The sequence below is a fragment of the Salmo trutta genome, chromosome 10 (assembly GCF_901001165.1).
Source record: "Salmo trutta chromosome 10, fSalTru1.1, whole genome shotgun sequence".
Taxonomy (NCBI): Eukaryota; Metazoa; Chordata; class Actinopteri; order Salmoniformes; family Salmonidae; genus Salmo; species Salmo trutta.
The window spans coordinates 9,812,002-9,828,364 of record NC_042966.1 but is presented as its reverse complement, the minus strand read 5'-3'; the positions used below and the strand labels follow the sequence as shown (position 1 = coordinate 9,828,364).

The following is a 16,363-nucleotide window of genomic DNA, read 5'->3' as shown; positions in this document are numbered from 1 at the left end:
CTTTTGCCCCAGGCTGAGGTACTGAGCGCTCTGGAGCAGGTTTACATCAAGGATCTCTCTGTACTTTCCCTCGATCCTGACTAGTCTCCCAGTCCCTGCTGCTGAAAAACATTCCCACAGCATGATGCTGCAACCAACATGCTTCACCATAGGGATTGTATTGTTTCCTCCAGACGTGACGCTTGGCATTCAGGCCAGAGTTCAATCTTGGTTATATCAGACCAGAGAATCTTTTTGGCAAACTCCAAGCGGGCTGTCATTTGCCTTTTTCTGATGACTGGCTTCTGTCTCCCACTCTACCATAAAGGCCTGATTGGTGGAGTGCTGCAGAGATGGATGTCCTTCTGGAAGGTTCTCCCATCTTCACAGAGGAACTGTGGACCTTTGTCAGAGTGACCATCGGGTTCTTGGTTAACTCCTTGACCAAAAGGCCCTCCTTTACTGATTGCTCAGTTTGGCCAGCTCTAGGAAGAGTCTTGGTGGTTCCAAACTTCTTCCATGTAAGAATGATGGAGGCCACTGCGTTCTTGGGGACCTTCAATGATGCAGACATTTTTCTGTGCCTTGACACAATTCTGTCTTGGTGCACTACGGACAATTCCTTCGACCTCATGGCTTGGTTTTTGCTCTGAAATGCACTGTCAACTGTCGGACCTTATATGAACCGGTGTGTGCCTTTCCAACTCATGTCCAATCAATTGAATTTACCACAGGTGGACTCCAATCAAGTTGTAGAAACATCTCAAGGACGATCAATGGAAACAGGATGCACCTGAGCTCCACTTTTTGTCTCCATAGCAAGGGGTCTGAATACTTATGTAAATAGGGTATTTCTGTTCCTTGCTAAGATTTCTAAAAACCTGTTTTTGCTTTGTCATTATGGAGTATTGTGTGTAGATCGATGGTGAAAAATATTAATTTAATCCATTTTAGAATGAGCTGTAACGTAACAAAATGTGGAAAAAGTGAAGGTGTCTGAATACTTTCCCAATGCACTGTATTTGATTATTTTCTGCATATGCATATTTTTTCTACAGATGTGCATGGCCAAAGTGTTCTATTTTCATGCCATCCAACAAATGTAAACGCCTGGAGTTTGGTAAATGGCATTGGCACTTGGTTTGAAAAAGGTGCTATGGTCAGATGACTGGAAAATATACAGTAGCTCTTTGGCCATTCACATACCATGGGTTTTGCTTCGAACGAAAGATGCATATGCAGAAAAGAACCCGATACAAACTGTAACAAATTCCTACTGTAAAATATGGTGGTGGATCTTTGATGTTATGGGGTTATTTTGCCGCCACTGGTCCTAGGGCCCTTGTTACGGTCAACGGCATCATGAACTTTACCCAGTACAAGGACATTTTAGCCAGAAATGTTGGACCTGACTGTACAGCATGTGCATGTGTTGATTCATTACAGTCAAATGACACTTCTCTCCCCTCCCCTCTCCTCCTGCCTCCTGTCATCCCCCCCTTAGGCATTCTCTTCCTCCAGCTGGGGGAGGAGATGAGGAGGGTGCACCTGACCCATGAGCTGACCAGCCTGGAGACCCTGAGGGCCCTCATCGTCCACATGTTCCCCCAGAGGCTCACCATGGCAATGCTCAGGTGGATTTATCACACTCTACTAGAATGCTCTGTTATAAAGGCTACATAACACTGTCATAACAATTGACTTTACAAAAAAAATACTCTCGCTAAGATAATATCAGATTCATTAGCTGATAAGATGCAGATGAACCATATGAATTGAAACAAAAAAGTTTTTTTTATTTTTATTATGTAATTCAATTGTAAACGAAAGGTAATGTAGAGGTCAAATGCTCAGGTGTCAATGCCCATGTTCAGGTGCCCCAGCACGGCCCTGCTCATCAAGGATGAGGCCCGTAACGTCTTCTATGAGCTGGAGGACCCACGAGACGTCCAGGACCGCTGTGTCATCAAGATCTACTGCAAGGAACCTGTCTACGGCACCTACTCCGGTCACCACAACCCACACCTGGCCAACGGGGACCTCCGGGTGAGAGTAGAAGGGGGGTATTTGTGTCTGTCTGTCAGTCAGTCTCTCTGTCTCTCTGTCTATCCATCTGTATGTGTGGGCGTTGTTCGCCATCAGGAGCGGTGGTCACTAAAGGGTTACAAGGACCTCAACAAGCTCTCTACAGAATTGAGTACAAATACTGAGCCAAGTACTCCTTCGCCCTAAATACCATTATATTTGTAGCTACTCATGCTGTTCTGACATTGATAGTATGTTGTTTACAAATGGAAAAAAAGGATAGTCATTATGTAACCTACTAGAGCACAAATTAAACTCAGCCAGTCTCTATTAAATGAGTCCGCACGAACAAGCAATATGCTAGTACAATAGTAGCACCACTGTTGCTGTTTTGAATCCATGCCAACCTGTTTCCCTCCAAGGCAAAAAAAAAGTCTGTTTGCTGACTGATAATGTTGTGTAATGTTGTACATACACAGCTGTTCTCAAATGGTGGGTCGGTTAGAGGCACGGCTCTGTGTATTTAATGGGACACTGCAAAGTGTGATTTGAGAACCGCAAGTTCCTCAGTGTCCACATCACTAAGGACCTATCGTGGTCCAAACACACCAACACAGTCGTGGGTACGACAACGCCTCTTCAATCTCAGGAGGTTAAACAGATTTGACAGGGGCCCTCAGATCCTCAAAAAGTTCTACAGCTGCACCGTTGAGAGCATCTTGACTGGCTGCATCACCGCTTGGTACGGCAACTGCTTGGCATCCGATCTCAAGTCGCTACACAGGGTGGTGAGTACGGCCCAGTACATCACTGGGGCTGAACTCCCCGCCATCCAGGACCTCAACTCCAGGCGGTGTCAGAGGAAGGCCATAACATTTTTCAAAGACTCCAGGCACCCAAGTCATAGACTGTTCTCTCTGCTACCGCATGGCAAGCGGTACCGGAGCACCAAGTCTGTGAGCAAAAGGCACCTGAACAGCTTCTACTAAGACTGCTGAACAGTTAATCAAATGGATACCCGGACAATTTACTTTGACCCCCTTTATTGTTTCTTTTTTTATCTTAGTTGTTTTGCGCTGACTCCCTTGCACTGACTCCCTTGCACTGACTCCCTTGCACTGACTCTATGCACACTCACTAGACTCTAACCACACAACCAGCTCGAACCACTGCACACTGACTAGGTATTGGAGCTCCTTGTAAATTGCCTCGTTATTGTTTTTATTGTGTTACTATTTCCTTTTTTTATTTAGCAAAAGTACTATTATTTGTCTTACTCTTTAACTGCACTGTTGGGAATGGGATTATTAGTAAGCATTTCAGTGTGAAGTTTACACCTGTTGTATTTGGTGCATGTGACCAATAACATTTGATTTGCTTTAGGCTTTGGTGGACGACAACTCAAATACAGTAGATTGGGAAACGTTGGCATACACAGTGTAGAACTGGCATTGTGTTACTCTAGCCAGAGATGAAAAGAAGGAGAAAATAAGATGATAGAAAGTGAGAATAGAGGGGGGAAGAGAGGGGAGAGAAAGAGAGAGATTTTTCCACTTCTGCCACTTCCACTCATGTCAATCAACCACCCTAGGGGGCCCTTGTGTGTGTGTGTCTGTGTGTGTGTGTGTGTGTGTGTCTGTGTGTGTGTGTGTGTGTGTGTGTCTGTGTGTGTGTGTGTGTGTGTGTGTGTGTGTGTGTGTGTGTGTGTGTGTGTGTGTGTGTGTGTGTGTGTGTGTGTGTGTGAATTGCAGCTGCCCTGTGTGTTTTGGAGGTCAACTATCCCATCTCCCCCGAGCTTTACTTTGCAACCACCCTTGCGCACAATACAGCTCACCACAACTCAGCTCCGAATTTTCCCTCCACTCAGCTCTGAATTCTCCCTTGCGTTTCATGGCTTTATCAAGCGACTTGGTTTACCTTGGGTTTTATGTGCTGGAGGATAGGAGGAATCTGGGAGATAGGAGCTGCGAACAGAGGCGAGTAAAGGGGGCTTGACATTAGCCAGCCGAGCAGAGATTACTATCTGATTACAGACCGTAAACCATGACTGAGGACCACCGAGTAGCACTGCACTGAGACAGGGAAGGATGGAACAACAAATGGATGGACGACAAGGCTTAGTGGAGATTGATTGGCATGTTGGTTATGAGGTGACAGGCTAGAGTAGTGGGAAGAGATACAGCGACAATGTGATCTGCTGTGATCTATAACGGACATTCTGTATGACAGTGGGGCTTGGGGATCTAGCGTGAGATGTGGTGGTGGTCAGCCCCTGCCTAGTCGCTCACATCTAGTGGGATTATTTTCCTGTAGATATAGAGGCAGTTGCTAAGATACAGGATGGCGATGGTGGAGATGAAGGCGCTCCAGTCATTACTCCAGTGTGTGTGTAGAATCCATTGGGGGTTGTATTGTCAGGGAGGTTATTATACAGCAGGTATATACACTCAGTTGCCAGTTTATTAGGTACACCCATCCAGTACCAAGTCAGACACCCCTTTGCCTCCAGAACAGCCTTAATTCTTCGGGCATGGAAACGTTTCCCAATTGGTATTAAGTTACCTAACGTGTGCCATGAAAACATCCCCCACTCCAATACACCACACCCACCAGCCTGTACCGTTAACACCAGGCAGGATGGGGCCATGGACCCATGCGGTTTACTCCAAATCCTGACTCTGCCATCAGCATGACGCAACAGGAACCAGGATTCGTTAGACCAGGCAATGTTTTTCCACTCCTCAATTGTCCAGTGTTGGTGATCGTGTGCCCGCTGGAGCCACTTCTTCTTGTTTTTAGCTGATAGTAGTGGAACCCGGTGTGGTCGTCTGCTGCAACAGCCCGTCCATGACGAGGTCCGACGGGTTGTGCGTTCCGAGATGCCTTTCTGCACACCGCTGTTGTACTGCGCCGTTATTTGCCTGTTTGTGGACCGCCTGTTAGCTTGCACGGCTCTTGCCGTTCTCCTTCGAGCGCTCCTCAACGAGCTGTTTTCGCCCACAGGACTGCCGCTGACGGGATGTTTTTTGTTTGTCGCATCATTCTCAATAAACCCTAGACACTGTCATGTGTGAAAAGCCCAGGAGGCCGGTCTTTGATGTGCAATCTTTCAATCACCTGTAATATTGTGTGGTATCTGCTCTATTGTATTCTATTCTGTTGTACCTTAACCTGTTCTATTCTATTCTACATCAAATCAAATCAAATGTATTTATATAGCCCTTCTTACATCAGCTGATATCTCAAAGTGCTGTACAGAAACCCAGCCTAAAACCCCAAACAGCAAGCAATGCAGGTGTAGAAGCACTCTGTTCTGCTTCTGCTCTATTCTGTTATATTCCCTTCTATTCCACTCTATTCTATCATGAATGTTGCTGTTTATTTCTATCCTTCCTCTCTTCCTCTGGTGACAGAGGGATATGGTGTACACGCCCCAGCAGGATTCCCCGCCCAACCGTCGCCTCAGCAACGCCCCTGCCTCCTCCGCCTCTGCCCCCTCTGGCTCGCCGTCCCGCATCCGTCTCCTCTACGGTGGGGGCCGCCCATCCTCTTACGCTGGGCAACCTCACCCCCAGCATCATCCCCAAACCCACTCCCTCCCCCACCCCCACCACTCCTCGCCAGGTGGCCAGAGTGCGGCCCACCACCAGCATCACCCCCAGCAGCTCCACCACCAGCCCCAGCTACAGCACCACGCCCAGGCAGGTTTCTCCCCCAGTGCCATCCTGGAGCGTAGGGATGTTAAGCCCGATGAGGAGGTCCACGGCACTGGCTCCAGGAGCATGGTGCTCCTGCGGGGCGATGCAGGGGGGATCTATGCCGACCCCTATTCCCTGGGCCAGGAAGGAGGCCGCCTCAGCCTGGCGGGCCCCCACTCATCTCTACCCCCGAGAGGGGACGCCTACGGCTCTCTCTACCGGCGTGGAGGAGGCGGAGGGGGCGGAGGAGGGTTGGGACCCGGCTCCGTGCGGTCCCTCACTTCCTACTCGGCGGCGGCTCTGCAAGGAGAGCTGATGGACAGTGGCGTCCTCTACAGGCCTGGTGGCCCACTGTATAATGATGCAGCCTACGCCGCGTCCATGTTGGCCATGGGCTTCCGGGTGCCACCCCCCTCGTCTCCGCAGAAAATCCCCGACATGAGGGACTCGTATTCAGGCACCATGCCCGGCCGGGGCTCCCCTGGGAGGCAGACCCTGCGGAGGGACTCAGTATCCTCCTCCGTGTTCGGGGAGAGTCCCAAAGCTAGGGGTCAGGGGTCAGGGTTGGGGTCTGATCAGCTGTGCTTAATGGCTGGACCTGGAGGGGAGGGCGGTGGTTTCAGTTCACCGCTACCAGGCAATGAGACAGAGACCAGGTAAGAGTGCCAGTGTGTGTGTGTCTGGCGCGTGTGGTGTGTGCATGTACGTTTTATGTGTCTGTGATGGGTATTTTGTGTGCATCTAAACTGACTCACACCCTACGTTTGTCATTGCAAAGGGGGCGCATGGAGGCCATGGAGAAACAGATAGCCAGTCTGACTGGTCTACTGCAGACCGTTCTGACCAGGGGACCAGAGGCCGAGAGCCCGTGAGACACACACCCAAGCATGCACGCATGAACACACACAGGCGCACATGTAACGGTGGGGGACAGTGGAGGAAGCTAAACTGTTAGCGGCACACTGACGTCCATTTCACTGGTGCCGTGACCTGGATTGGCAGTTGGGCTCAGCTCAACGGCCGGGTCTCGCTTGCTGTGTAGCGAGTTTAGAAGGGGTGAGTGTAACGCAGTTAAGAACGTACCTTAAGCTCACTCCACAGCTAGATGGAATGTCGCCGATGGAGCTATCCAATTAGATATTTTTCAACCGCTCAAACGGTTGGTCCGTTGGCAAGGAGGACTGTCGTGTGTTGCGAAGCAGAGGATCAATGGTTAAAGCCCGGTATGGGGACACAGACAGTGGAGGAAGATATACTGTTAGCATCCCACTGACGTCCGTTGCACGCACGCACGCACGCACGCATGCACACACACACACACACACACACACACACACATTCAGTACATACAGTACACATGGAGTGGGGACCTAAAGTTATTTTGTCTTTTCCAGGGACAAGATTGAGACGGCCAATGACTGCTCTGAGACAGACAGTAAGTATCAATCAGGGATACCTGAAAACAAATATACATTGACTTTCACTGTATCCCATTGACTTGGCAATATAAAGAGTAAGGGTTAGGGTTGCAGAGCATGGCAGTATAAAGAGTAAGGGTTAGGGTTGCAGAGCATTGCAGTATAAAGAGTAAGGGTTAGGGTTGCAGAGCATTGCAATATATACAGAGTAAGGGTTTGGGTTGCAGAGCATTGCAGTATAAAGAGTAAGGGTTAGGGTTGCAGAGCATTGCAATATATACAGAGTAAGGGTTTGGGTTGCAGAGCATTGCAGTATAAAGAGTAAGGGTTAGGGTCGCAGAGCATTGCAATATAAAGAGTAAGGGTTAGGGTTGCAGAGCATGGCAGTATAAAGAGTAAGGGTTAGGGTTGCAGAGCATTGCAATATATACAGAGTAAGGGTTTGGGTTGCAGAGCATTGCAGTATAAAGAGTAAGGGTTAGGGTTGCAGAGCATTGCAGTATAAAGAGTAAGGGTTAGGGTCGCAGAGCATTGCAATATAAAGAGTAAGGGTTAGGGTTGCAGAGCATTGCAGTATAAAGAGTAAGGGTTAGGGTTGCAGAGCATTGCAGTATAAAGAGTAAGGGTTAGGGTTGCAGAGCATTGCAATATAAAGAGTAAGGGTTTGGGTTGCAGAGCATTGCAGTATAAAGAGTAAGGGTTAGGGTTGCAGAGCATTGCAATATAAAGAGTAAGGGTTAGGGTTGCAGAGCATTGCAGTATAAAGAGTAAGGGTTAGGGTTGCAGAGCATTGCAGTATAAAGAGTAAGGGTTAGGGTTGCAGAGCATTGCAGTATACAGAGTAAGGGTTAGGGTTGCAGAGCATTGCAATATAAATAACATGATCCATTGCGTAGCATTGTAAATGTTCTGTAGCTGAGCTGCTTACCATATGTGTACTGCTCACGTGTGACCAATATACACGAAGAACCATCAAGTGTGTGTTTGCTTATGCTAGTAATGGGTGCCATGCTTCTTGTGCCTTATTTTAGCTGGACGGTTAAAAAACAAGAAAGGTATCTTCTTGTCTGAAGTCCTCATCCTCTTTCCCCTGTGTGTCTCAATGACAGACTGCTTCCCTTATAGTTGGTGTCTCTCGTTTGATCCACTTTGAGTTTTTGTGAGGACTCTGTTTTGATTCTCTTGTTCTTTAAGTCTGCGTTCAGTGTCTGGATTCAGGACTGGGCTCAGAATATGTTTCCCAATCCCTACTGTTCATGCTGGAATGTTATTTCGCTCGCCTTGTTATCATCGGTAATGGTATGGTTAGGTTACTTTGTGTGCATGTTTGGTTCTTTGGGTAGATCAAGATTTATTTATATTCCTGATACCGTTCACACAGACCTGCAAAACAATGGTTAATTGCAGGAAGTCGTCTGTGTGAAAGGGGATTTTGTGCTGTCAGATGAAAATAGGCTATTCACCCCTTTATCTACGCCCATTCCAGACAGGTATTAGAAGGTCAGCTATTAGTTAGACAATGAACCTAGAAATGCACAGTAACTGTCACATGCCCTCCCCCAAAACAAGGTGTTCTTCTACAATGAGTTGTGCCAAGCTCCAATTTCCCTGTCTCCCAGTAGAGGTTAGACATCTTCCAGGAAGTCAGTTGAGCAGTATACTGCAGTACGTCTGCTCCTCCGTTCAAATTGTAACATTCTTTACGACCTTGTGTTTTATCCATCGCCTCTGAAAGAATAGTTCACCTAAATTACAAAACCAATTTTACGTTTCTTTGCCTGGAAAGCTATCAATGCTAATGGGCTATTTTCGAAACAATTCAATTGTTTTCCATGTCAAGCAATAAGTGATTTTGTAGTTCGGCTGAACTCCAAGTTTGTGAGTGAATTAGTCTTACCAAACCACTCCCTTTATTTTGTTATGCATGAGAAAACGTGCCTGAGAAATTGCCATATAGCAAAGCTATATGTTCATTGTGATTTCAATGGACCATTGTGTCATTTCAACCCCAAGCATCGAAGACTTGCTCGCTCGGGCTTGTTGTGGATGCTCTGTTGTTGCCCCTGGAATTGAAATGTATGTAAAGAAATACAGCTTCGGATATGGCTCTGTGTGTCCTAAAAACCTTCCCCATTCTGTCAATCACCATTACGCCTGCGAACAATCCTGTAGTCCCTCCCCACTTTACGATGGATGATATAATTGGCTACAGTGACAGTAGAATGCATGAGACCCTAATCCTACTTTCTGATTGGCCAGCCCTGACACCGTCGGCTCCGTTGGCCCTGATGCCGCCACCGCTCATAGGGTCCTCCCAGCCACTGACGGTGTCGCGGCTGCAGATGCAGATCCACCTGCATGGCCTGCAGCAGAACACCAGCGAGCTGCGCAAACAACTGTCCCAGCTGCGCAACATCCAGGTGAGCACCAGAGAACAGTGTGGCCGTACGCACACACACACACACACACACACACACACACACACACACACACACACACACACACACACACACACACACACACACACACACACACATTTCTCAAGGCACTGTTTGTTTTTACATGTGTTTATGCATCAATCACTTCTCTTGCCCGTATCACTGCTCTTTAGTAAGCTTTACGTATCGGCCTCAAGGCCTTCGTCAGAGTTTTGTGTGTGTAGACTGGACTTTGTGCTTGTTTTGACTTATGCTTGTTTGATGTATTGTCTAAGTGTGTGTATGTCCCAATAACATCTATTTGGGTCTGTCGGTGTCTCCCCTCCCAGTTAGAGAACCAGGACTCAGTACAGTCCCTGCTGAGGCAGACCGAATCGGAGCTGAGCCTTATGATGCTGGACGCCATGCGGACCCAGGAGGACCCTTTGCAGAGGCAGCGCCTCCTAGTGGAGGAGGAGAGACTCAAGTACCTCAACCAGGAAGAGCTGCTCATCCAGCAACTGCAGTGAGTTTAGCCTTTAATTCAGGGTCTCTAACTCAAGATAGAGTCAGTGTGAATGAAGAAATAGTGCCAACTGCTCAGACAGACAAAAAGATGAAGGTGTGTTTGAGCTGGAACCGTGCAGTGCCTGCATACTTGGTGGCCATTTTGTTGTTATGCTATACTGATGTCATTTTTTTGGTGTCCACAGTGATCTGGAGAAGTCAGTGGAGGAACTGCAGAGGAACTTGTCAGTCAACCACGGCCTGGTGACTGAGCAGGAAGTGGAGCAGAAGAGTATGGAGCTAAGGTCTTTGGGAGAGACCCTCACAGAGCTCAAGAGTAAGCATACACTACCAGTCAAAAAATGAGATACATACTCATTCCAATGTCTTTCTTTATTTTTACAATTTTCTACACTGTAGAATAAAATTGAAGATATCAAAACTATAAAATAGCACATATGGAATCATGTGGTAACCACAAAAGTGTTAAACAAATAAAAACATATTTGGTATTTGAGATTCTTCAAAGTTGCCACTCTTTGCATTGATGACAGCTTTGCACACTCTTGGCATTCTCTCAACCAGGTTCATGAGGTAGTCACCTGGAATGCATTTCAGTTAAAAGTTAAAAGTTAATTTGTGGAATTTCTTTCCTTATGCATTTAAAGCAATCAGTTGTGTTGTGACATGGTAGGGTTGGTATACAGAAGATAGCCCTATTTGGATAAAGACCAAGTCCATATTATGGCAAGAACAGCTCAAATAAGCAAAGAGAAACGACAGTCTATCATTACTTTAAGACATGAAGGTCATTCAATCTGGAACATTTCAAGAACTTTTAAAGTTTTTTCAAGTGCAGTCGCAAAAACCATCAAGAGCTATGATGAGACTAGCTCTCACGAGGACCGCCACAGAAAAGGTAGACCCAGAGTTAATTAGAGTTACCAGCCTTAGAAATTGCAGCCCAAATAAATGCTTCAGAGAGTTCAAGTAACAGACACATCTCAACATCAACGATACAGAGGAGACTGCGTGAATCAGGCTTTCATGGTTGAATTGCTGCAAAGAAACCACTACAAAAGGACATGAATAAAAAGAAGAGACTTGCTTGGGCCAAGAAACACAAGTAATGGACATTTGATCAGTGGAAATATGTCCTTTGGTCTGAGTCCAAATTTGAGATTTTTGGTTCCAACCGCCGTGTCTTTGTGAGACACAGAGTAGGTGAATGGATGATCTCTGCATGTGTGGTTCCCACCGTGAAGCATGAAGGAGGAGGTGTGATGGTGACACTGTCAGTGATTTATTTAGGATTCAACGCACACTTAACCAGCATGGCAACCACAGCATTCTGCAGCGATACACCATCCCATCTGGTTTGCGCTTAGAGGGACTATCATTTGTTTTTAAACAGAACAATGACCCAACACACCTCCAGGCTGTGTAAGGGCTGTTTGACCAAAAATGAGAGTGATGGAGTGCTGCATCAGATGACCTAGCCTCCACAATCACACAACCTCAACCCAATTGAGATGGTTTAGGATGAGTTGGACTGCAGAGTGAAGAAAAAGCGGCCAACAAGTGCTCAGCAAATGTGGGAACTCCTTCAAGAATGTTGGAAAAGCGTTTCTCATGGAGCTGGTTGAGAGAACGCCAAGATTGTGCAAAGCTGTCATCAAGGCAAAGGGTGGCTACTTTAAAGAATCTGAAATATAAATTATGTTTTGATTTGTTTAACACTTTTTCGGTTACTACATGACTCCATATGTGTTATTTCATAGATTTGATGTATTTTCTACAATGTAGAAAATAGTAAAAATAAAGAAAAACCCTTGAATGAACGTGCCCAAACGTTTGACTGCTACTGTAGTATATGGGGGCTAACGACACAGGAAGATGCAACAATGGGCCAATTAGCTGTGTGAAAGTCTGCTCCGTTTGGATGGAATAAAATTGACCCCTCGTGTAATTACCTTTCTAGATAATTGCAATCTGTCACATCGTGTTAATGGTGTCAGTGATTAGGCAGGTGAACGTCCATAATAGGAGTGTCTGATTAAGAAAGATGTGCTCGCACATGCAGACGTTCACGTGTAGCATCATGGCTAAAAACCACACAGTGGAACGAGATGCTTGTTTAACAACTGATCTGATACCAGATTTGTTGTGCACCTAAATTACCCTGAAATCATTTCCCCCACGCGGTAGCTGAACCACAGGGGGCAGAGAGTACAGCGAGCCCCGGTAGAGAGCATGACAGGAGACACAAAGACACTGCAGGACTGTTTTACAAACAAGCTTGGATATATCCTCCTTCCCTCTCTCGTTGATTTAATTATGCTTATTTCTTCCTCCTCTATCTATCTCCCTCCCTCCCTCCCTCCCTGCCTCCCTCCCTCCCTCCCTCCCTCCAGACCAGTTCCCCAGTCTGCAGAGTAAGATGCGCGTGGTGTTGAGGGTGGAAGTGGAGGCTGTGAAGTTCCTGAAGGAGGAGCCACACAGACTGGACGCCCTGCTGAAACGCTGTAACACCATGACCGACACACTGACCACACTACGCAGGTATGGTTTAACACAACGCAACCCAATATGCGCTGTATGCACCTTGTTGTCACGTTGTTGTTAAATTGCTATAACCTGTTGTTACGAGGGCCCCGTTCAACTGGTGACTTGGTTTTCAAGATAAGTAAAAATGATACTCTTTCAATACAACGAGAAAGCATGTTCATATTTTTTGACTGATCCCGGAAACCTGGTCACCAGAATAGATGCAACAGGGCCCTGATACTGCTGTGTGTTGTTAGTGTATTGTATGCCACCTGTATGTACAGAAAAGTGACTGAGGGCCTGTGGAAAGGCCAGGATGACATCTCCAGCCAGTCAGCCAAGCGAACGGAGCACACAGGAAAGAGCTTGGACCTCGACATACTGACCAGTCCACCACTCAGCCTCAATGACCTGGGTGGCAGTGCCAGCCTTGCCAACTGGATGCCCGTATCAGGCAGTGACCCAGACGCTTCGGGACCTGAGCAGGACCCCCACCCTACGGCCAGCTACAGAAGCCGGGTCCTGGACGAGCTGCCGAGCCGTCGCGGTGCTGGCAAATCAGTGTCCGCGGAGGTCAGACTGGTACGGAAAACCGCTCCTGTATTTTTACATTCTATACAATCCCCCTCACAATGCTAAACGTACATTTCTACTGGGGAATCGGTACATTTACCAGTGTTTTCCCTGGAAATGTACAGATGTTCTGATTTTGACAAATTTTCCCTATCATGTACAGTATATCCGTGTACATTTCCGCAATATATTTCCAATATACAGTATTTGAGTTGACAAATATGTGTGTTTGTATAGGCTGCAGAGCGGGACTGGGAGGAGAAGCGAGCTAGTCTGACCCAGTTCAGTGCCCAGGACATCAACCGTCTGCTGGAGGAGACCCAGGCTGAGCTGATGAAGGCCATCCCAGACCTAGACTTTGCTGCCAGGCAGATCAACAAGCCTGCTGTGCCCCCCAAACCCCACCCCAAACCTCAGTTTACCACCCCTATCACTACCTCCACCACCACCTCCACCACCACTAGCACAACCACCACTACCAGTACTGAGCACCAGCCCAACATGGTGCAGGTCACTGCCCAGAAGCTGGAGGGGGGCTCACGTTGTGGATCTGGTGAGACTGAATACCACATGCACATTATATCATTTGTGTTTTAGTTATGACTGAGCTGCCCTGTAAAGATATATTATTGTGTGTTTTAGCAGAGCTGACCGTTACCAGGTATCGCACTGAGAAACCCTCCAAGTCTCCGCCTCCACCCCCTCCTCGCCGCAGCTTCCCATCAGCCCATGGGCTCACCACCAATAGCACTGGAGAAGTGATCGTCACCACCAAGAAGGTACAGTAAGAGAGAGAGATGGCTGAGCAAGAAATAACTGCAAAGCACGAAAGTACGCATGAATGTTTTTGAAGATACTTCGAGATAGGCTATTTGGATGTATGGGTGTTCTAAACCTCTGTCACATACTGTAGACACGTCGCCAACCCGGTTTTGTTTTTATAAGAAGCTGGAGCCAGAAGACGTCGTGGCTCCGAAGACCCTGGTCAAGCTGAGAAGGACGCCGTCTGATACCCCCCGCCCCACCTCCACTCCCCCCGTCATCGCCGCCTCAGCGATTAAAGATGAGGACGACGAAGAGAGGATCATTGCTGAACTAGAGGTAGGCGTCCTTTTGTTCCCTAATGTAATTTACAGCGTGTTACACTGGTGCTAAATTGTATACCTCGAGTAGCCGCATACGAGATGTATAAGAATATGACATGCGGTATGTATTTTGTTCATTGCAGTCGATGTTCGGTGTGCCTTAGCAATGTGATAATTGTCTCTGCGACCCTTTCCCACACGACACCACTCACCACCCGCCACACACCACCTGACAGATATTTCAGCGAACCACTGTCAAAGTGTCCCCTCCCCACTCACTGCCCAGCACGCTACCGAGGCCTACTCCTGCAGCCCGTACCCTTCCTTGCGCCTCAGGCTTCCTGGGAAGAAAGGTAAACCTTAAGCCCCTCCCCCCAAAAATGCCCACTTTTTTTGCAGTGCCTGCGGCCCTACTGTCTCCTGTCCTCTCTCCCCTGCTTCAGTCACTGCTGTTCCACTGCACTTGTTTCTTAAAGGGCCACTAACATGCCTGTTGATCATGGAGATTCTCCTCTAATTCTGCTTGATACAGAAGTTCTCTGGGCTGAAAACACGACATGGTGCTTATCTTGTCGGATTCGACTACCAAACATATACTGTCTAATTCCATTCAATCTAACTCCCCTGTCTCACTTCGCTAATGACTATCCCCCCCCCCACCCCTGCTAGTTCCACTGACTGCATTCTACATTCTGATCTGCATTCAGTATTCTAACTAAGCTGTGCTCTAATTCTCTAACAAACTAACTGTTATGATGAATGACAGTCCTACATTTCTGGCGTGCATATTGGAATTACATGTATATTGCATGGAGTGTGTTAAGGCGGAATAACGTATTTCAATTCAAGGTTTGCTGACAGACTAAGGCAAGTGTCAGAACTCTCTTACTGCTCAAATGACACATTTATCTCTGTAAAGGTCTCGTTTTATCGCTCCCAGATCAAAAAAAAAAAGACACATCTCACTAGGGAAGCTATCAAAACAGAGGTGGTACAGCCACTTTGAGATTAACAGAATTGATCCGCTCTATTTGGACCACCTTTCAAAACACAAACCCTTACAAGGCAAAACTGATCAGCACCAGTGAGAATGTCTGCACCCAAAATGTAATCCTATTTCCTATATTGTGCACTACTTAGGGCTCTAGCCAAAAATGTCATCTCAGATATGACCATAACCTTCCTCATGCTCATTGTCCTTCCGTAGAATGCCAGCAACTCACCAGGGGGATCCAAGGGACCCCAGTCAACTGTAGCGGCTAGACTGAAGAACCTCCAGCAAGGCAGCCTCGAGAGGCCCAAGACCAGGAAGCAGAGAGAGGACTTCCCCAAGATCCAGGGCCAGCAGCAGGTATTCCACTTCTAGAATGCCCCTCGGGGGAGTAGCCCTCTTCAGAACAGCTCTGGTGGCCTTTGACATTGACAACTGCCCCATCTCACAGCTGTCTGGGCAACTACTGGGCTCTTTTAGGACTATACTGGGATACAATATGTTATCAGTGGGCAATGTCAGGTGACGAGAAAAGGGTTGGGCTCATCGGAAATCACCAATGTTGGTTGTTATATTATTTGACTTTGAGCTGTGGTTGGATCCAAAATGGATTGTGTACTGAGCGTGCTCTATCCCATTGGGCTGGCATTGATGTTTCTGAGGAGGGTAAAGGTCATGGAGGTATTGTGCACTTAACAAGCTAAGTGGCACCTAAACTGCACTTCTCGATTATGCCATGGAATAGTTTAACATGTCAATGCCGAACCCCTGACTTTTCACCAAGTAGATGATGATCCTACAGTACCACGGTTGTCTGACTCTGCTTCCTTTATGTGAACCGCTGAATCATTCTGTCTCCAGCTGAGTCATTTAAACCACAGTCTAAAAGTGAGAGGGTCAGGAGATGAAAAAGTAATACTTCTCTGAATATTTGCCCTTTTTTTCCCCTCGGCGGAGATGAGAATATGGAAAAGGTAGGATAAGAGAAAGAAGGACGATAGGAACGACAAAAGACAGACAGAAATAACGAAAGGCAGAACAAAAAAGCAAAGTGCATCACACCTCCAACGTTTCTCTGGAGCAAATACAGTACCAGTCAAAAGTTTGGACACACCTACTCATT

General features: G+C 47.1%; 1 protein-coding gene across 2 annotated transcripts in view; it reads left to right on the top strand.

Moving 5' to 3' along the window:
* LOC115201074 (SRC kinase signaling inhibitor 1) overlaps nt 1–16,363 on the top strand; it is a 37,641-nt gene extending 21,278 nt beyond the window's left edge. The window contains exons 4-19 of one of the 2 annotated variants that reach the window (XM_029764312.1): nt 1,484–1,613; nt 1,854–2,025; nt 5,418–6,358; nt 6,481–6,570; nt 7,097–7,137; nt 8,152–8,175; nt 9,380–9,540; nt 9,888–10,063; nt 10,251–10,381; nt 12,459–12,606; nt 12,849–13,173; nt 13,402–13,717; nt 13,807–13,943; nt 14,110–14,265; nt 14,486–14,602; nt 15,457–16,363. In XM_029764312.1, coding sequence (XP_029620172.1) covers nt 1,484–1,613; nt 1,854–2,025; nt 5,418–6,358; nt 6,481–6,570; nt 7,097–7,137; nt 8,152–8,175; nt 9,380–9,540; nt 9,888–10,063; nt 10,251–10,381; nt 12,459–12,606; nt 12,849–13,173; nt 13,402–13,717; nt 13,807–13,943; nt 14,110–14,265; nt 14,486–14,602; nt 15,457–15,615 — 3,224 coding nt within the window. In that variant the 3' untranslated portion in view covers nt 15,616–16,363. The remainder of the gene's footprint in view (nt 1–1,483; nt 1,614–1,853; nt 2,026–5,417; nt 6,359–6,480; nt 6,571–7,096; nt 7,138–8,151; nt 8,176–9,379; nt 9,541–9,887; nt 10,064–10,250; nt 10,382–12,458; nt 12,607–12,848; nt 13,174–13,401; nt 13,718–13,806; nt 13,944–14,109; nt 14,266–14,485; nt 14,603–15,456) is intronic. The other variant, XM_029764313.1, reaches the window with a different exon arrangement.